This window comes from Podarcis cretensis (genome assembly GCF_951804945.1).
Source record: "Podarcis cretensis genome assembly, chromosome: Z".
Classification (NCBI taxonomy): Eukaryota; Metazoa; Chordata; class Lepidosauria; order Squamata; family Lacertidae; genus Podarcis; species Podarcis cretensis.
Genome location: NC_137184.1, coordinates 25,847,564 through 25,868,120, shown reverse-complemented (window position 1 = coordinate 25,868,120; position 20,557 = coordinate 25,847,564). Strand labels below are relative to the sequence as shown.

Below are 20,557 nucleotides of genomic sequence, written 5' to 3'. Positions count from 1 at the left end.
GCTGCCAAGGGAGAGCAGTAGTGGCCTCTGACACTTGCCCTCTTTCTACAGGCCATGGTGAGGAGGCGTGTGACACTGCCCTCTGTGCTATGCTCCCTACCACACTCTTTTTTGCCCTGCCATTGTTTGCAAAGCAGTTTGCGCGCACACACACACACACTGCACAACTAACTTCTACTCATCTGATTTTTCTTTTTGTCATTTCTCTATACAGTAACATTATTGTCCATTTAACAAATGCCATTTGCTCCCTAATTCTTTCTTATTTGGGCTTATAGCACATGTGGAGAACTTTAGGCCCTCCAGACAGTGGCGTAGCGTGGGGGGTGCAGGGGGTGCCGGCCGCACCGGGCGCAACATCTGGGGGTTAGGGTTAGGGATAGGGTTAGGGGGCGCAAATCCAGGGTTAGGGGGCGCAAATTACTTGCCTTGCCCCGGGTGCTGACAACCCATGCTACGCCACTGCCTCCAGATGTTGCTGAACTACATCTCCCATCAGTCTTAGCAATGATGGCCAATGGCCAGGTATGATGGCAACACCTGAAGGGCGAAAGACTCCCCACCTGCTTTACAGCTATCTTTTCCAGGTGTGCAAAGGAGTTCCTTGCCGAAGTAGCATCTGTGAATATACTTTTTAAAAACTTTTTTTATATCCTATGATCGTTTACATTATTTAGAAGACATAACAATGAATCTTCTATCAACCCTATCCCAAGTATTTCATTTGCAATCGAGGTCACCATTCTCAAATTACTTCAAGCCTTCCATCATTTCTACCATATATGTACAAAATCTGCTTGTAAGGTGAGAAATTAGAAATTTGGTTGGCATTCAGCAATAAATGTCACATGGGCTTTGTTTACTGTTTCAAAGAGTAACCCCAAATAACTTACCTGGAGCACCTGGGGGACCAGGTTGCCCTGGATATCCGTCAATTCCTGGGTCACCTGGAGGCCCAGGAACTCCAGCTGGGCCTGGGAAACCAACTCCAGGAAGACCACTCTCTCCACGCCGACCCTTCAAACCAGGTAACCCTGAAAAACCTTTGTCTCCTGGAAAGCCCAATCCACCATCACCCTAAACACAAACAAAAAAAGTGATTTAAAAAAATCTCCAAGTAAGAGAAGATTGGATTTATTGACTGGAAAAAATCCAAGTTTACTGCAGCTCATCATTTAAATACAAGACGAAAACTGCAACCCCTCAAATTGTTATCTGGCTTTGTTTTTAATCTGAACTAGAGAATAATTCATCTCCTTCCTTACAACCAACCAATCAATCCCCACACTCTCATCCTCCTTGTGGTCCTATGGATCTCTGATGTTTGCAGTAGCTCTTGGGAAAACTTTGCTTCCCAGGTCTACTTATACCTCACACGATGCTTTGCCAGAGAGAGGAGTGAGAAACCCCCACTTCCCCATGTTCTTCTGTTTCCAGGAGCAGCCAGGTGGGTGGGTAGGTGGGTGGGAAGGAAGGAAGGAAGAAGGGAGCATGCAAAATCACTGTTAAAAGGGCAAAAAGTTCTTAAAGGTGGACACTATGGTAGGGATTGGTCTCTGTCACAACTTTAGTGGGGTGTATATTGGATTCCAGATTAATTCAAATTAACTCATATTCAGCAAAACCATTTTCCAATTATTTTGGCAAGTAGTTTGGTTTATTCCAAGCAATATTATCCACATCTGAGAGAGCTCATCCATCACCCATGAAGATGATCACATTATCCTGTAGGATACTTTAGAAGGAATGCTGGCTTTCTGAATATTACATTGACGTTCCTCCATGGTTGCTTGGACTAAGAGAATGACTCAGACCAAGGAATTTTCCTTTTCCACAACTCATTAAGACCAACATATAGATGAACTGTGGTCAAAATTACAGCCCGCAACTGTTCAGCATTTGATCACCATATTGTCTATCCAATTGCTTTGGTAGCTACCCTTGCAAAAACCAGAAATATGGGCTTTTTAGAGACTTTCCTCCATGCAAGACTCCCCCACAAGCCACTTCAGATATTTTCCCCAGGTCTGTTGATTCTGCCAACCTCGAAAAGCCTTCTTGTCAGGGACTTCACCCCTTCTGTATTCTGTACGGTGCATGGCATGTTGTTGACATCACAAACACAGCCTGTTGAAACAATAATGGGCTCTAATGCCCAGGCAGATGGAAAAAACACTTACTGGAGGGCCTGGTCGACCTGGCAAACCAGGTATGCCATCCCTACCAGGAACTCCAGATTCGCCTGAAGGCCCTCTGGGGCCTACATTCCCTGGATCTCCCTTGGTGCCTCTGCCTGAGGACAGATATGGGTCTCCTTTCTCTCCTTTGATGCCTGGAAGACCAGGCTGACCAAAGAAACCCTTGGATGCAAACAAATGAAAAAATAGTTAGCAAGCAAAGAGATATACAGATGCTTCTTCTTAGGAAACTGTAACAAAGGACTGGGTGGGAAGCATGGACAATGTTTAGGGATGAACATTTACTTACCTGTTGACCAGGTGGCCCTGGTGCACCATCTCCTGGATCTCCCAAAGATCCTTTTGGGCCTGGTTCACCAGGTCTTCCAGGCTGACCAGGGGCACCTGGCTCCCCTTTCAAGCCTGCTCGTGTGATCCCTCCATCACAAGCACAATCTCCAGCTTCACCTGGGAAACAATGGTTCAGATCTGTAACCACAGTTTAGAACTCAAACCATGACTAGAGCCTCTCAACATCCACCAAACAAGCCATGATTTATAGAGCTACTTGTCTGCTTTTGTCTTCACATCTGTTCAACACACCAATTCCTAAGTGAAAATCCTTCTTGGATGGAGTGTGAATACCATAACTTTATATCAATTCAGACATCACTTCAAGCCATGATTAGCACAAACCTGGGTATGCAAGCTGACTTCAAACCATATCTTCTGATTCTACTTTGCTGGCTGATTAATAAACTGTGGTTAGCAGAAAACAAACCAAACAATGGTTATGTTTTGCTAGCCATGGTTTGGCATGATGGTAGAAATAAGACAATATTTGCTCAATAGGGCTTATTTCCACTTCCCCATGATTTTCATTTCCTGATGCATATGAAGCCCCACCTCTTTCACCTTAATTGGCATTTAAGCTCTCTGACATAGACCCTGCTTTGCACTTTTAAGGGTCCCTGTCTAATTCCTCCCATTGTTGGAGTTTTGCCTAGCAAGGCTTGGAAAAGCTGTTGACAGTGTTGAAAACTTCATGCGAAGCGCCACATCTCTTCTCTGGAGATGCATTTAAAGGGGCAATAATGCAATCATTTGGACTCTCCAAAGATCCAGAAGTTTGTAGAAGTTATAAACCACACACAAATATGTTGTTTCAAATTCACAGTGATATTCTGTCATACCACTGGTCCATCTAGCCTTCCCCAATCTAGTGCCCTCCAAACATTGTTGGATTTCAACTCCCATCAGCCCTAGCCAACATGATCAGTGGCCAAGGATGATGGGAGCTCTAGTCTAGCAAATATCTGGAGGGTCACAGCTTCCCCATATCAGGGGAATCCATATCCAACATAGTGATAAGTTAAAGCCATTTAGCAATATACTTGTCCCACTGATTAAATGTTTTCCACTAGTGGGACACTGTTGTGCAAGAGAGTTCCATGTTGTTAGTAACTTTGTTGCACCATAGATTGCACACATTCTACCAAAAAGCTATGCCTCTTCCTCCAAATTTCCTAAATGCATTGTTCCTCTTCATCCCACCCCACCTGCAGTCACCATGTTCCATGAACAAAAGGACCATGCGATGTTCAATTCTGGGTGAGATCTGGGTGAAAATGCACAAGGGCCATGGAAAATCTGCTCACCTTTGTAGCCTTTTGCCCCGAACAGTCCTGGTGGCCCTCTCTGTCCTGGGGTTCCTGTCTCCCCAGGTTCTCCAGCAAGGATCGCTTCCGGAGTAAATATGGGAACTGAAGATTTGGAATAAAACAATTCAGAACAAGCTTACTTGAAAGACTGCCTGTCCCTGCATAGACCTGTAAGATCACTTGGGATAATCTGTAGAAATTTAACTGATCAAACTGTACCCTTCGTCATACCACAGGGCAGTGACTCCCAAAAGAGTATTTTTGAACACTCCCCCTGCACTATGAGATACCCTTCCACCTCCCAAACTTGAAGCACCATCCACCAGTTGCTTCAGACGTCCTGTAAATATTTATATTTTTGCCTGGGCTTTCCTTGACCCACAGGACTAGAAGATGTGATTAGGAAATTACTGTTTCTTAAGACTGTTGTCTCAAGAATTTCTGGTATGTTTATTTTTATAGGGCTTCGGTTTTTAAAAACATATTAAGCAGTTTAGAAATACTTTTAAACAAACAAACATAAAAACACCGTGAATTTGTGGGGTGGAAGAATGTGGAAAACCACAAGGCCATGAACATACGACATTTCACCAGCACTGTGGGATTTTCACTTTTTTCTTCACAGCATGGGGAGGAGTGGGAGGACATTTATGCTGAATATGATTTCATTTCATTTATATTTATCTGATACCTTTCCCCCAAGGCGTTCAATACGATGTACGTGGTTCTACGCCTCACCCATTTTATGCTCACAGCAACACTGTGAGCTAGTTTAGGCTAAGGGCCAGTGGCTGGCCCAAAGTTACCCAGTGAGCTTCACAGCTGAGTGGGGACTAGGACCCTGGATTCCCAGGTCCTAGTCCAACTCTGTAGCCACTACACCATGCAGTACAAAAACTGAGCACCGTAATGTACTTACATGATGGTCCAGGTAACCCAGGAGGACCTGGCAAACCTGGATCTCCATCTCTGCCTGGTGGACCAGGCAACCCAATTGTTTCTCTGCCTGGGTCTCCCATGTCTCCCTTTGGTCCCAGATCACCTGGGAATCCCATACGACCCGGGGAACCTAAGACAGATAAGATTTGTTTCACATTCCCAGTCATTAACACTTTATAAAATTATCTGCTTATTAATATCTATCTTTATTCTTTTAATTGCTGCAAAAACACACACACACACACACACAAAAAAAAAAAAAACACAGGAGGAGCAAGAAACTTCCCTCTATTGCACTGGGAGGGCATTCACCCTGTAGGTCAGTATTCTGTAACTGATGAAATGTTAATGGGAGGAGTTAACAGTGGAAGAAGAGGAACATAAGAAGAAAGAAGGGAGCTATACAGTGGTGCCCCGCAAGATGAATGCCTCGCAAGACGAAAAACCCGCTAGACGAAAGGGTTTTCCGTTTTGGAGGTGCTTTGCAAGACGAATTTCCCTATGGGCTTGCTTTGCAAGACGAAAATGTCTTGCGAGTTTTTCCGACTTTCCCCCCCTTTTTCTAAGCCGCTAAGCCGCTTATCCGCTAAGCCGCTAAAAGCCGCTAATAGCGCTAATCCGCTAAACCGCTAATAGGCTTGCTTCGCAAGACGAAAAAACTGCTAGACGAAGAGACTCGCAGAACGAATTCTTTTCATCTTGCGAGGCACCACTGTACCATCCTTTCTACAGAGTCCAGATCACAGCAATCACCTGCAGAAGCCCTCTTCACTAACCCCCCTCCCCCCAGTTATCACAAATTCGTTTTGTTTCCATGTAAACGAAGTTTTTCAGCATGGGAGCAGGTATGACACAGAACACTTGAAATCAGTGTTCAATCAGCTCCAATTTTAATATTTTGCCGCATGCCAAAAACATTTCCTGTTTTGTGAAGTGTTTTAGAGACTTCATTTGATTCAGTGTTGATCACTGGCTCCACATCTTATTATGTTTCATTGTACAACCCCAATGAATCTTTGTTTAAAAAAATGCGTTGTAGTTTATAAATACTCATTAAAAAGATTGTTGCTGTTGTTTATTCCAGTTGTCAGTCACTTTATACAAAAAGAAAATGTCTCAAAGCTGCTTAACAGCAAAATGAAATGCGAACAGATAAAACCACCTGAAAGTCAAATCTGAAACAACGCATAACGCAAATCTCTTAAAATGCTTGTCTATGATTGTGAGCAGTTAAACTATACAGAATGTTATCCAGGTTGGTGGCCACCACTGCCTCCTGTGGAAGTGAGTTCCATAGTTTAACTATGTGCTGAATGAAGAAGTCATTTCTTTTATCTGTTCTGAATCTTCCATTATTCAGCTTCATTGTATGTCCACGATTTCTAGTATTGAGAGGGAGAAAACTTTTCTTTCTCCACACCAAGCTTAATTTTATAAACTTCTATCACATCCCCTCTTTCTTGCCTTCTTTCTAAACTAAAAAGTCCCAAACTCTGCAAACTTTATTCACAGGGGAGCCACTCTGTTCCCTTGAGCTACGATGCAGATTGTTCAGTTAAAAGAAGAGAAAGCAAAGAGTCCAGATACCACTGGAATTCTGCATCTTAAGGCAAGGATCCTCAACTGGATTACCTGGAGTAAGTGCAGGAAACCCTGCTTGGCCAGGAAGGCCTGGTAAACCATCAAACCCTTGGTCTCCTCTAGCGCCGGGGGTTCCGCGTGTCCCAGGCTCTCCAGGAGGTCCTGGCATTAAACAAAAGGAACAGGAAAAAACTTCAGACCTATCTTGCATTCATCTCACCAAAATCACCATGTTCACTCATCGTGGCCAAGACCACAACACTAAGTGATGTTGTTGCCTTTTAAATCAACTTTCTTTTCCTTTTAAAAAAAATGCATGCAAACAAACAATTCCCAATTTCCCATTCTCCCCCTCTGAGCAAGCGGAATATAATTTTTTTGATGATCATAAATAATAAATGCTGGCACCATCCCTACCTAACATTTCTGTATATATTGACTTGACTCACAATGAGTGAGGAAGTCTGAAGGGGGGCGGGGAATCTCCACTCATTTGAAGTTAGGATTGAACTATAGACACTAGCACATCTGATCACAGCTTGCATCTTTAGGTCGCATTTAGCCCTTGGAAACTCCATGGTGGGGCTCAATAATAAAAGTTTTGATTTCTGACAGCCACATTTCCCAAGTCTTCGACTCGAGGCTTTCATGTGATTGCTGTGCTGCTTCCCTTTTGATCCCACATTAGCTGTTGTTTATCTGTTTGCTTTGTAACACAAAACCTCCTAATAAAAACTAATTAAAAAAATGTTCTGAAGACACATGAGTGGGCTTTATAATGTGCAAACTGTTTAACTGCTGTATAAAATGAACTGTAACATGTGATCTAGCCTCATCAGAGGATCATTGATGAAAAGTTGTATGTCTGTGTCAGTGGCTGTGTACCCCAACTTTTGGGGTGCCCTGCTTTTTACTTTTTGGAACCTGGCAACCTTATGTTTAGTCAAAATTGTGCTATGCTTTGCCCTGCCTGGCAGCTAGCTAGCCTGCCTTCCACAAGGAGGGAGAGACTAGAGCTGGCACACTGAGCAGGCCTTGCCCGGAAAGGAAAGTACAGAGTTTAAAAGCTTTTCCTGTGCCAGATCCACTTGGGGCTATCCAGCAGGAAAATAGCAATTAAACACTCAGCTTTGCTTCTTGGGCAAGGCCTGCTCAGCGTGCCAGCTCTGGGACCGGTAGGGATGGTCTCATGAGATCTCACGGGACAATCTGGCTTCCCACAAGTTCTCACAACAGCATACCCACCTTGCCTGCACATAGTTGAAATCTCACATAGTTGAAAGTTCTCAAGTTAGATGGGTGCAGGATGCAGGCATATCGTATATCAAAACCTTTGCAAGAGAATGAAGAAGAAAAACGCACCTGAGACCACGGCACCTTCTCCATCAACAGTAACTGTAGGACCTGGTGGACCAACATCCCCAAAGTCGCCCTGAAAATGAATCACAATATATATGTATACATGAAATGTGTGTATGCGTGCATGTCATACATGCAACATGATTACAGTTGCCAATAGCAGAATTTGAAATATTTTACAAATACAGTTCTTTGAAACGGATTCTGTTTCTTCTTGCAATGGCTGTTCTGGCATTTGAGATTTGTTTTGCGAGCTGGATTGTAAATCAACACAGACCTATGCAAGTTAGACCTGACAACAAAAAGTTACATCACGGAGTGCTCCTATTCAATGTTACAGCTGGCTAGCGGCACCCCTTTTCAGGATACTCCATTCCATCCCACTGTCCCCAGTTTCTGGGGCCACTCAACCCTTATTTCACTGTGTTTCTATCCTGGAAGGTGGGTTTAAAACTTTTTTTGTGGGGGTATTTCTCAAAACCTGGTCCCTGCTCCATGCCCCAATGCTGATACCTTCACCTCCCCTAGGGCATGGATGGTGCCCTTTTGGCTACATATAGATTGACAGAGAACTGCATTTGTTGTTAAAAGTATACAGTGAGCATGCAACTTACACGGGGTTCACATTCTGGGATCATGCCTAAAGCCAAAATCTCATACAGTCAAAAATACAGTCAATGGTAGGTGGGACTACCAAAATCCTTTTTCCCAGATGCCCACCTGCTTTCCTTAAAAAAAAAAAAAAGCTAAGCATATAAAGCTGAATGTGCACAAGTTAAATGTGCGTAAGTTGCAGGCTTACTGTATTGGATGCTCAAATGCTTTTGTTTGCTCCATATATCTTAAACATCAGCACTTGTGGTTCTTGTTTCCGTTCAGGAAATTACCTTTCCTCCTGGTGATCCATCCCGTCCCGGATATCCTGGTTCACCTGATAAGCCCTGCATGAAAATTATTTATTATTATTTATTATTATTAATGAAAACTGTGATCATTTCTACCCACTTCTATGGCGGCATGCAGAACAGCAGCTTGTAGCTCTTACCTTATGCACAAGAACAACACAGTACTGAAGAAGAGGATACAGGGGGCAGAAAAAAGAAGCCTCCTTTATTGCCACTAGTAATATATTAGGTGCTTGGATTGTAAGCAGCTTTGAGAAGCAACATTCACATTTGGAAAGAAATACATTCATTATGTATTTATTTGGAAATTTATAGCTTGCTTTCTAGCTATTATTCTCGGAGTGGCTTACTATTTTTGTAATTAAAAGTGCAAATACAACAGTAACATTGCAAAAGGACATTACAACAATCACAGGTTGACACAATGAGCTGACCATAAAGACAACATAGAATCATAGGATTGGTGGTGGTGTGCTCCTTGAGGTTTTCTAGTTGAACTCATACTTGAAGCAGGAAATCCAGGCCAAATCATTCTCAACAGCCAAAAAACCGCCTGCAAAGGAAGGTCTTCATTGCCTGCTTAAAGGCACAAAGTCCTGGGATGTGCTGCATAGAACTTGGAAGCTGATTCCACAGCTTTGGGGCCACCACCAAAAAGGACCATTTTGCCAGTGGCTGCCAGTACGGCACATGGTGGGATTTGAAGTCACTACCTACCGGTCTCCCTAGGCCTCCATCAAATCCCTTCAATCCCATATCTCCCTAAAAAGAAAGAAGGCAAAAGTTAGTATTGAATATTTCTGCAGGCCTCAAGAGACTGCCTGACTCTGGTTTGACTTTTACTATTACATGGAGATCCCACTATCCAAATGCTCATTATACAAAAAAAATCACTTATCCAAACATGAAGACTTTGTATCCAAACCTCACTATGCATACCGCAGATGCAGATATCCAAACAGCCAGATCTGTGTGCAGTACTATAAACAAATAAGCAGCCTTAAATAAGCCTTCCTTTTTTCTTTCTTTCTTTCCTTTTTTGGTGGTCCATGGCAGCCATTTTGCCAGAAATCATGGTGGGAGTGAGGAGGAAGGGGAAGAGATCAAACAATAAGAGAGCATTTTTTTCCTTCCTTGTTTGCCTTTTGTAAGGGTTCAAAGGGCTTTCTCGTCATTTTGAGGTCAAAATTCAGTAGTCAGGAACGCATTAGAAATTTCCCCATAGGGATTAATGGAAATTGTTGAATCGTTATGCGAACACTCACACTTACCTAGCAAGCCATTTCCTGAAAATGCACTGCGTTCAGATAGCGTGACCTGCATGTATTCACACCAGTGGCTAGCTAAGTTCCTGTGCCACACTCAAATTTAGGTGGTGTTTTTGGTATTTGCCGGCAGGACGTGACTCTTGGTGGCCAAAGGAGAATTACCCCCCTCCCCCACTTGAGTTGAAACTGTTCAAGACTTACAAAACCACTCACAGAACTGTAGAAATTATGCTATGGATTACATTTCGAATATGTCCAGGTTAACACATGGACCACGAAGAAACAACAGCTTCCTAGGGTAGGGTTGGGGAAGGAATAATCCACAACTAAGTTTGAATCCTAAGAAAAGCTAACTGAAAGAGCAGATTCCCATCAATTCCTCCCTCTTGGCTTCTTCAAGAAGAGCCCCTGACCTCCTGACGGGGCTTTTCAGGGGTCAGAAGTAGCTGCAGGGGGGAAGGAAGCTGTCCTTCCTTGAACTTCCTAAAGTTAACTTTTCTTAGGATCCAAGCCAAAGGCTTTATTTAGGGAGCGTAAGGGAGCATGTTTGTATTGTTTCGGAATTTATTTATTTATTTTAACTCTTAAGGAAAATACACACATGGAGTGAGTTGCTGCTGGCGTTATAAGTCAGGTCAACTGGACATTTATTCTTTATCTAAATGGAATGGTTTGGCTCCCCGCGGCAACCACTGGGGCTCTGTAGAGCAATGGCACCACCCCTGAATCTGAAGCCCAGACGCCCACAGCAGCAGTACCTGAAAGTTTGGGGTTGCAGGGGGTTGGGCAGGCAGATTGGGCCTGATCCCTGGGCCACCTTCGAACAAGGCCCAATGGTGGCAAACACAGATTGTGAGGCCAGCTCAGGATGCAGTGGACTGCATGCCAACTCATCTCCCCCCATCCCAGGGGAGAGTATTCTATCAGGCTCCACTGGCAAGGACACCACTAGCTGGCTTCCCATCTGCCCTTGTGATCAGCAGCAGTTGAGAGGCCCTCTTAATCAGGAGAGGAGAAGAGAACAAAAGGATACCACTGTTTAGGGCTGGGCGATACCTGGTTTTCAACATTGTGATGTATCACCAGCTACACATTGCAATATACTGCTATATCACGTTGTCTGAAATAAGGATAGAGCTATGTAGAGGCATTGGCTGGCTTCATGGTCTCCTCTACATTGTGATATTTTCATAGTGCGCGCACACGTACACACACACACACACACACACACACACACCATGATTCACAATACATTGCCAGGTCAAAAATTATGAAACCGATATCACAATATGGACTTCAAACTGGTTTTGGACAATATATTGATATACCACCCAGCCCTACCACTGTTCAGTCTGAATCCCTTGCAGCCTGGCGTTAAGTGGAGCTCAGGCTGCAGCCTAAAATGCTTAAAAACATATGAAATCAAGTAAGTATTAAAATATACTTCTAACCAAGTAATAAAAGACATGACTAATGGTGAACGCACTGCAAACTAACCCTAAGCACCATGAACACCTAGCGTAGTGGAGGCACTTAGGAACACAGATGCACAGGAAGCTGCCTCAGAGCCAAACCTACTGCTCCCTACTGTCAACACTGACTGGCAGCAGCTCTCTAGGGTTTCAGGCTGCTGCCACTCCCAGCACTATGTGCAGATGCCAGGGGTTGAACCTTTTGCAAAGCATGTGAACTACCATTTATTCATGGCCCTTTCCATAGCTTTGTCAAGGGCTCACACACTCTGGAATGCTCCTCCTTACCACTTGGTCTCCAAGATGGCACTGCTGCTGCTGCTAAACTCCCAATCTCACTTGTGGGAAGGATTATCCAGTGGTGCTGGCACTAGAACCAGCCAGGAGCTGAGCAGCTGTTATAGTACTGCTGCCAAGGCAGGCCACAAGTTGACAGCTGGGACAACAGTGCTGCTAGGGGGGGGGAGTGAAAGCAGGAGTTGCGTGGAACCAAAGACAGCCTAGTCAGGACCCCACTCCCCCCCCCCCACAAGACCCCTAGTGCCGACCAAGCCTGCTAAGCCCAGTGACACCACTCACTTCCACCCCCACAAAGATACCTTCCATAACAGCAAAGGATGGATTTTGTGAAGTTACTTACCCTTGGCCCTGGCAAACCAGGGACACCCTTTTCTCCCTTTTCTCCGAAAATCCTAAAGCCCTGAAAGGGGGAGAAATGGCCAAAGACACTTGGATTAATCCACACCTCAGCATGCAAACCAAAAACACAATGCAAGCCCAAGATATAGAAAGCAAATGATCTCCATGTGAGGAACAATGGGGCACAGGTATTTTCATTGAAGTTACAGATAGAAACAATTTGGTTTCATATCTGTAGTTCAAATCTGTAATTCATACCTGTAGATACCCTGATTTGCAGTCAGAGATTAAATCAGTTTCCCTATTTGGATATAACTGGAAACTGTGTTTGAACAAATTCCAAAGTCTATGTCACAATTCTGTACATTGAAGAGGGCTTGAGTAACGCTTGGCATATGTGTGAACCTTACACAGTTTACCTCATATTAGGTAAAGAGCCTCACAGAATATCAGCCAGCTACAGAACTAGCTTCTCCCTCCTAACCTGAATGGAGGCTTCATGTAGCTTAGCAAAGAGGCTTGGGATTTCTTCATGCCCAAATACAAAAAAATGGAAAACCAAAAGGTAACAATAAGGCACTTTGGGGAGGAAAGGAAAGAGGAGTCGACCACAAAAAGCAAACACAAAAAGATGTATCACAGGACCCTAAGAGTGGAACTCCATCCCACTCCATGATATTGGCTTGGGTTGGTGTATAGTCTCTGCTGGTGGAGAGGAGGGCTTTACAGTGATGGAGGTCCCAGTTTTACTCAGTTGGGAAGCTGGCAAAGAGATAAACAGAACAAAATCTCCTTCCCAATTTCCTCCCTGGACACTGCTCCATTCTGCCCTGCTGTTCATCAGCAGGGTTAGGATTCCTCTGCCTCTGTAATAACGTCAGATAATAACAACAGATGAAATAATAATAATAGTAATAGATGAAAGGGCTTTCCAGTGGCAGGGAGCTGAAATGGAAAGGGATGCAGGTGGGAAGGAGAGAGGATATTCTTAGGCATAACCATAAAACTATTACATGTAGACCAGGAGTAGCCAACAGGATGCCCTCCAGATGTTGCTGCACTGTACAACTCCCATATTTCTGACCATTGGCCATGCTGGTTGAGGCAGATGGATGCTGTAGTCCAACAACATCTGGGAGGCATCATGTTGTCTTCCTCTGCTGTACAGCAAGGGAGCTAAGCAATACAGGAAGCTCTACCTCCCATATATCTTATCTGAGTGCAAGAGCCCTTTCCCCACTTGCGATTACCAGCAACTGGTATTAGCAAGGCATACTTCTTCCAACACAGAGGCAGAACAAACTGTACCCATGATGGCTAGTAGCCATTGACAGCCTTTTCCTCCATTTGTCTAACGCTCTTTTAAAGCCATCCAAATTGGTGGCCATCAGTACCTCTTGTGGGAATGAGTTCCATTGTTTGCACTGTGTGAAGAATTACTCTCTTTTTTTGGTCTCTAATGAATCTTCCAACATTCCACTTCACTGGATGGCTGTGACTTATAGTTTTTCAAGAAAGGGTGAAAAGCTTTCAGCTGTCCTCTCTCACCTGTGCTGCTATGGCTCAGGTAGCTTGGTCACACAAAACCCTTGCAAATCATTGACTTCCTGCTCCATTACCTAATGTTTCAGGAGCACAGCTGAGCATACAGCCGCATCACAGTATGCAGCAAGGGTCCCATGCATATATCTGGTATTATCTGTGGCTCATACAAGCAAAGGGAAGAGCTCTTGAACATATGGAATGCCCACATGCATTCTGCATGACTCTTTGGTCTGAAAAATGGGATGTGTGAAAAAAGAGCATTTCCCTTCTTCAACAAAACATAGATCATGTTTACTACCACAAACCCAAGAAGCCAAAAAGAATATTTGTCTTTGGGGATAGTAAGTAGGAAAGCTTATAACACTGATGCAATTCAGATAATTTATCTCATGCTTCAAAACTTTCCTAAAATATTTATTCCTTAGTGTTCCTTAGACTGTTAAAGAGGCTGTAAATTTTCCTAAAATATTTATACTGGACTGTAAAGGGGTTGTAAAATTTCCTAAAATATTTAGTCCTTACAGATTATATGGAATCAGATTTACTAAGTTTTAATGTCTGTGGAACTTGATCATGGCCACCCAAGAAAGTGGGGAGAAGGGGAAGACTAGCAAGTCAGTGCTCAGCTGCTGGAGAGCAGCAACAGGAGATTGCACCATGTAGATGCACTTCAAAGTACAGTGGTGCCTCGCAAGACGAAATTAATCCGTTCCGTGAGGCTCTTCGTATAGCGGTTTTTTCATCTTGCGAAGCAAGCCCATTGACAGCTTAGCGGATTAGCGCTATTAGCGGTTTAGCGGCTTTTAGCGGATCAGCTGATAAGCGGCTTAGAGCTTAGGAAAAGGGGGGGAAAGGGAAAAAACCCTGCAGGAACTCGCAAGACATTTTCGTCTTGCGAAGCAAGCCCATAGGGAAATTCGTTTTGCGAAGCGCCTCCAAAATGGAAAACCCTTTCGTCTAGCGGGTTTTCCGTCTTGCGAGGCGTTCGTCTTGCGGGGCACCACTGTACTTCAAAGAGATAATGTATGGAAGTGGCTCTTGCACCTCACTTATTTTATACCACTGTATAAAACATCTGAAACCTCCAAATGTTGTTGGACTGCAACTCACACCATTCTTGACCAGAAGCCATGCCAGCTGTGGCTGTTGGGAGTTGGGAGTCCAACAATGTCTGGATAAACGCAGATCACCCCCCTCCCCAATGGCTTTATGCCTTCTTTATAAGCCCTTTGTATTAAAAGAACTAGAGGAGTGGAAACATAGCAAACTCATGGCATAAACAAACTTACTGGAGGACCAGGAAACCCAGGAGGACCAGGAAAGCCTTCAGGACCAGGAACACCCTGAAAAAAGACGCGAGAGGATTTATAGAAAATACTGGCAATTCCAAGGAAATGGGAACCATTTTAGAACATTCAAACCCTAATCCAGTGTTTCCTAAACTTGGGTCTCCAGCTGTTTCTGGACTACAATTCCCATCATCCCCTGACCACTGGTCCTGCTAGCCAGGGATGATAGGAGTTGTAGTTCAGAAACAGCCTGGAGACCCAAGTTTGGGAAACACTGCCCTAAACTGTGTTTAATCTTATGGATTGTTGTAACAAGTCAGCATTTTAAACTATCCTTTGAAGTTGGCTTGCTAACATTAAGAGCAGTTTGGTGGGTGTGGATGACAGGCAAGCAGTAATTAATCTAAAATGGAAGCAAAAGTTCCAAACTCCTTGCTTGTGGCACTCGAAAAGGAAGGAGTACATGAACCTGAGGATAACCTAGATTTGTGCCCATAACATATAGCTCTGGTTTAGCATTAACTAAAAAACTAGCCCCATCTTGCCTAACCAAATCAGCTGAGACGGCCCAATTTAATCCCAGATAATCTGTAAAAATACCCAGTCACTTCATCTTGTGTTTTAGCAAATACACATGAACCCATCTTGAAAATATAATGACTGGCGAAACATGCATCATAAAAACCGAAAGCTGCTATTTGTCTGCCCTTATTTGCTTCCTTAAGAGATTACATTTTCCACCTGGGTTACTGTAGTTTCACGATTCAGAGGGTTTCTGTATAGAAGCATGTGGTATGTCAACACTCCCAAACTAATGATTAAAACCTTGGGAAGCCTTTTGACTGCTTCCTCTTCTGGGAAAGCTTAAGTTCTCAGCAACAAGCAAACAACCAGAAAAAAAAATGTTCCAAAATGCTTAGGTCACCTTGGTGGTGGTGGGAAAACAGTGTTGGAAATCATTGATCAAGGCTTCTGGAAATCAGACCTAGTGAGTTAATCATTCACAGAGTTGAATAAATGTCGAGCATCCGCAATAACTGGCCTCAATTGTCTCTGCCCTCCTTGAATAACTAATTTCAAAGTAGGCTGATAAATATTTTTAATCACCTTAGGGGCATGAGACACATTGTTATCTTGGCTTTTCCCCTGGGGAACAAAAGGTCAAAAGGATGCTTCTAACCTCTAAGCAAATTCCTGCCAGTTATCACAAGACAGCGTGCCGAAATAGTGCTGAATCAAGGATTTCTCAGTGCATCAGTTCAGTAAAGAACCAAGAGGTGGAAAAAGGTAAATAGACCATCTCTTCTGAGTTTGCATTTTGATTAATGCATGCACAAGGCAGGTCTTAAATTTTCTGTTGCAACAGAGTTCTCTCCCCTCCTGGCAAGGAGGTTGGAGAGACCCAGAACAATGGTGTGCAAGCCCCTATAAAGACTTTTGAAATTGTCTACCCTGTAGCCCAAGACTAAGCCCCCAAAACATCATACATACATCAAAGAAGGAGGCGGTCTCCAGCAGAAATTTGAGTGTTGCTTCTTTCCTGTCTGACAGGATACCTGATAATGCCTTACTTGATTGTATTTTCTGGGTAGCCTGGCTATTCCTTTGAGATGGTAAATACTGAATCTCTTACACATATTGATAGTTTGCTCAGCTTAACAGATACTTGCCAGACTGTATTTGAAGGGAGGTGCAAGACAATTGGAAAGCTTTTCTCATTTCCTTTCTCCATGCAGAGAAATATTGGGGGTCCATTTGGGAGAGTCAAAATGGCTTCAGGATTGCTCTCCTTGCTATTTCAGACACTATGCTTATGTATGTGTGTTTGCCTTGTACAATTATGAACATTTATTCTATATTTGAGACCTTAGAATTCCTATAACAAAACCTTCAGGCTTGGCTTGGTCTGACTTCCGCCACAACTCAAAGCATCAACATCATCTGGCCAAGCCAGAGAACCAATCTACCAAAAGATTAATTCAGTGGGTTCTCCCAATTTCACACTAAACATGGGATGGGAGATTCCAAAGTTAAAGACAAACCTTAGCTCCTTGCTGTCCTTTGGGGAATCCCATGAATTCCTGGATCCCTGTAGAAGGTGGAGGACCAGCAGGCCCTGGAAGCCCAACATCTCCCTATTGGGGGAAAAGATTATGCATGAGGCATGAGGCAATTTAGAATGTATGCCTTGCATGGGTAAAGCACATTCAAGGGGTTTTAAAGCCAAAAGGAAAAAAAAGCTTGGAAATCCCAGAAGCTGGAATCACACATCAGTTGTCAAAAGACATGCTGAGTGCAAGGGGAACTTAGAAGGGGCTGAGTGGGTGTTGTTGGTTATGAACACTGGTAGATATTCTAGGTGAGAAAAGTCCACCCGAAATTGGTTTGGTAAAGAGCCCCGTGGGTACAGGATAGCAGCCTGAATTGTAAGTTGCTGGGAAAGATAGCAAAGGAAAGCTTCTGCACTCAACAGGCATTTGGTTGGCCACTGTAGGAAGAGGGTGCTGAACTAGACTGAACCCTTGGCTCAACCCAGCTGACCAAACATAGGAAGTTGCCTTATAATGAGTCAGGTCCTTGATCCCTCTAGCTCAGTATTTCTATAATGACTGGCAGCAGCTGCCCAAGGTATCAGGCAGAAGGCCTTTCCCCAGCCCTGACCTGCAGATGCCCGGGGACTGAAAGGAAGACCTTCTTCATTAAAAGCAGCTGCTCTGCCACTCAGCAGCAGCCCTTCCCTGTATTCTTAAGGCTGCTTCATCAAGGAAAGAGGATTCAGTGGAGTACAACTTTGGATCTGACTTTCTATTCATCATATTAAGGGGGAAAGACAGCAATGGGGTCAGTCTCTCCAGAACAGCTGCTATACAAACCAAATTTCAGTCAAATGAAGCTTGAATTAAGAGTTTTGAGGGAAACTGTTTTGAATGTATAGTGGGACCTGAGTTGAATGGATCACTACTCTGACTCAGGGCTTATCCATATTTCCTCTGGTCCTGTTGCTTTCCCCCCTGGGGAATTCCATCTACCCTTTAGCACTCAACTGGAGTAAATGGCAATTTGGGTTTTCCTTGGAAGGTCATAGGGGCAGGGTGCACTATGGGGCCTCCGGAGTCTGCCTGCCTCCTCCCACTCAGCTGCCCTACAGCTGGGGAGGAAAGCAGCAGGTGGACCGTTTGGGCAGCACGGAGCCTGCGTGCACCCAAGCCACCATGCCTCTCCCAGGAGAGATGTGTGGCTCAGGCATGCTGCAGGCCCCATGGTGAGTGCCACCCGGCATTCTGTCACCCCTCTCAGTGGTGATACCAGGGGCGGCCTGCACCCACCACACACCCCTTCCTCCGCCCCTGATTCCAGTAGTATTTGATCTGACTCGTAGTAGCTCTCTAGGGCTTCAAGACCAAACACTGGAAATGGTTAGGGTTGTTGACACATTTGCTCCTGAGTAACTCCTTTCGTTTGATGAATCAAATGAGGTTCCTAACTGGGGATTAAATGGCTGGGATAACCATTAGCAGGATGCCTAAGCGCATGTCCAAATATCAACACATGGCAAAGCCAAAATAAATTGAACTTGCCTTTGCTCCTTTTTCTCCTTGGAAAACTAGGCCACTGTTACCCTGTTGAAAACAAAAACCAAATAAGCAATGTATTATGAAAAATAAACCTGTTTCAGATTTGTAGGCAAATGAGCAAAAAAACACAAATCAAGAATCTCCTAAAATAACTAATGCACAGTGCTCTTGTTATTACATTTATTTATTACCTCCCTTCACTAGCAGGTTGCAGGATGGGTTATTATAATGATTTAAAATTCAGAACTAAACCCATTTAAAAGAAATGGCAGAAACAGGAATTGATTGGGTCCTGAAAACACATATCTCAGGTGTCAAAGGCCAGGGTAAAGCATTCACTGAAAGCTGTAGAGTGAAGGTGTCAGATGCACCTCTGTGGAGAGGGAATTCCACAGCTTGGGCTGCCATGGAGAATGCCTTCTCCTGGGCTGCCACCCCTTGAGCTCCTGGGAGCTGTAGAACTACAAAGAGGCCCCCCTCTACTGGTCTTAACACCTGATGGGGGCCTAGTATAGCTGTTTCAAAACAGGAGTCCCAAAGGCATCCCCAGCCAGTAATCTGGCCGCTGCATATTGGACCAGCTGAAGTTTCTGAATCAACTTCAAGAGCAGCATTGCCATTATCCAATCTGAAAGCTACCAGAGCATAGATTACAGTGGCAAAGTCATTTCTGGCCATAAGGAGCAAAGCTGGCAAGCCAGCCAGAACTAGAAATATACACTTCTAGCCAATGAAGCCACTTGGTCTCTAGTGACAATGCTGGATCCAGGAGCACCTCCAAGCTATGAACCTGCTCCTTCCACAGTACAAGCCATCTTCACACCTCTTGGACTTGGGAATTTAGAACACAAAACACCTTTGCCTTTACAGGGTTCAGTTTCAATTTCTTGGCCCACATCCAGGCCCACTGCCTCCAAACACCTGCCTAGCACCTCCATGACTTCTCCTGATTTAGATGGAACAGAGAGTTAGAGATGAGTGTCGTCCACAAATTGCTGACACTCAAGATAACAGCTCCCAGTGGCTTTCTATATATCTTAAATAGCATGGGGAGAAGATGGAACCTACAGGACACCACAGAAAAGTTCTCATGGCATCGAATAGTAGCTTCTTTTGACTGCTTTCTGGAAACGGCCCTGGATGAAGGAGCAGAACTACTGAAACACAGTACCGCCAGAGACTCCATGTCAACAGTATCAAAAATCCCTGAGAGATTAAGGAAAACAAGCAAAGCTGAACTTCCTGCATCTCTCTCCCAGCAAATGCCATCAACCAGGATGACCAAGGCAGTTTCAGTACCATGCCCAGGCCTGAAGTCAGGTTGGAATGGATCCAGATAAGTATATGTAATAGTTTCCTCCAAGCATGCCTGAAGCTGGACAACCATATTTCATCCAAAAGCTTTGATGTTGCTTAAAGGATGCAAAGAAAAACAACAACGTTACTTATCTAATGAATGGAAATGTCTAAAATCCAAGAATCAAGGCAATAGTCAAACATACTTACCACAGGACCTGGGGGGCCAGGTGGACCTGGTGGCCCCTAAATGTAAAAAAAGAAAACAAAAAAAATTACATATAGGAATTTACACTTGGCTGCGATTTCAATTTTTTTAAAGGCATCGGCATGAAAACAGAAAAAGAAGAAGCAAAGACAGGCACAAAAAGAAAGGGTGTCTGTCTTACTATCCAAAAATTAACAGTTGTTTACTGTAGAGTATACTGCAAATGTAAGCACAGAAGCACAGAGAATGAACGGGCAGATGACACATCTCTCCCCTAATTCTTTCCTCCCCACTCACCCATGCCACTAAATGTTGCCCTAACTTTTAAATAATGGTGTGTGCGTCCAAGGCCAAAGCATCTCCTCCCCAATAAGGATGGTGAACCAGTCATAGCTGGAAAAAGGTATTCCTAGAGCTCAGTGACAGTGTTCATTCCAGGAGCGACCGCAAACTGCAGAGCTGCTGCATCCATGTTAGTGCAACCCTGTCCAGAATAGGCTGTTTCATCACCTCTGCAAAGTGAGGACCTGGGACACATTAATACTTCTGTTTTTTCATGATTCAGCTTCAATTTACTGGGCTCAAACTCAGCCCATCCCCACCTCCATGCAGCAGTCTAACACCTCAGCCACCTTTCCCAATT

General features: G+C 44.0%; 1 protein-coding gene across 3 annotated transcripts in view; it reads right to left on the bottom strand.

The window, feature by feature from the left end:
• The window catches only part of COL4A6 (collagen type IV alpha 6 chain), a 173,505-nt gene that overhangs the window by 38,496 nt on the left and 114,452 nt on the right, over positions 1-20,557 (bottom strand). For all 3 annotated transcript variants that reach the window (XM_079961593.1, XM_079961592.1, XM_079961594.1), the window contains exons 11-24: positions 19,917-19,952; positions 18,410-18,455; positions 16,878-16,966; positions 14,836-14,889; positions 12,003-12,062; positions 9,340-9,384; positions 8,605-8,658; positions 7,721-7,790; positions 6,410-6,520; positions 4,758-4,907; positions 3,836-3,940; positions 2,488-2,645; positions 2,181-2,360; positions 894-1,077 (exon numbers count right to left, since the gene is read on the bottom strand). In XM_079961593.1, the coding sequence (XP_079817719.1) occupies positions 894-1,077; positions 2,181-2,360; positions 2,488-2,645; positions 3,836-3,940; positions 4,758-4,907; positions 6,410-6,520; positions 7,721-7,790; positions 8,605-8,658; positions 9,340-9,384; positions 12,003-12,062; positions 14,836-14,889; positions 16,878-16,966; positions 18,410-18,455; positions 19,917-19,952 (1,342 nt within the window). The remainder of the gene's footprint in view (positions 1-893; positions 1,078-2,180; positions 2,361-2,487; positions 2,646-3,835; positions 3,941-4,757; positions 4,908-6,409; positions 6,521-7,720; positions 7,791-8,604; positions 8,659-9,339; positions 9,385-12,002; positions 12,063-14,835; positions 14,890-16,877; positions 16,967-18,409; positions 18,456-19,916; positions 19,953-20,557) is intronic.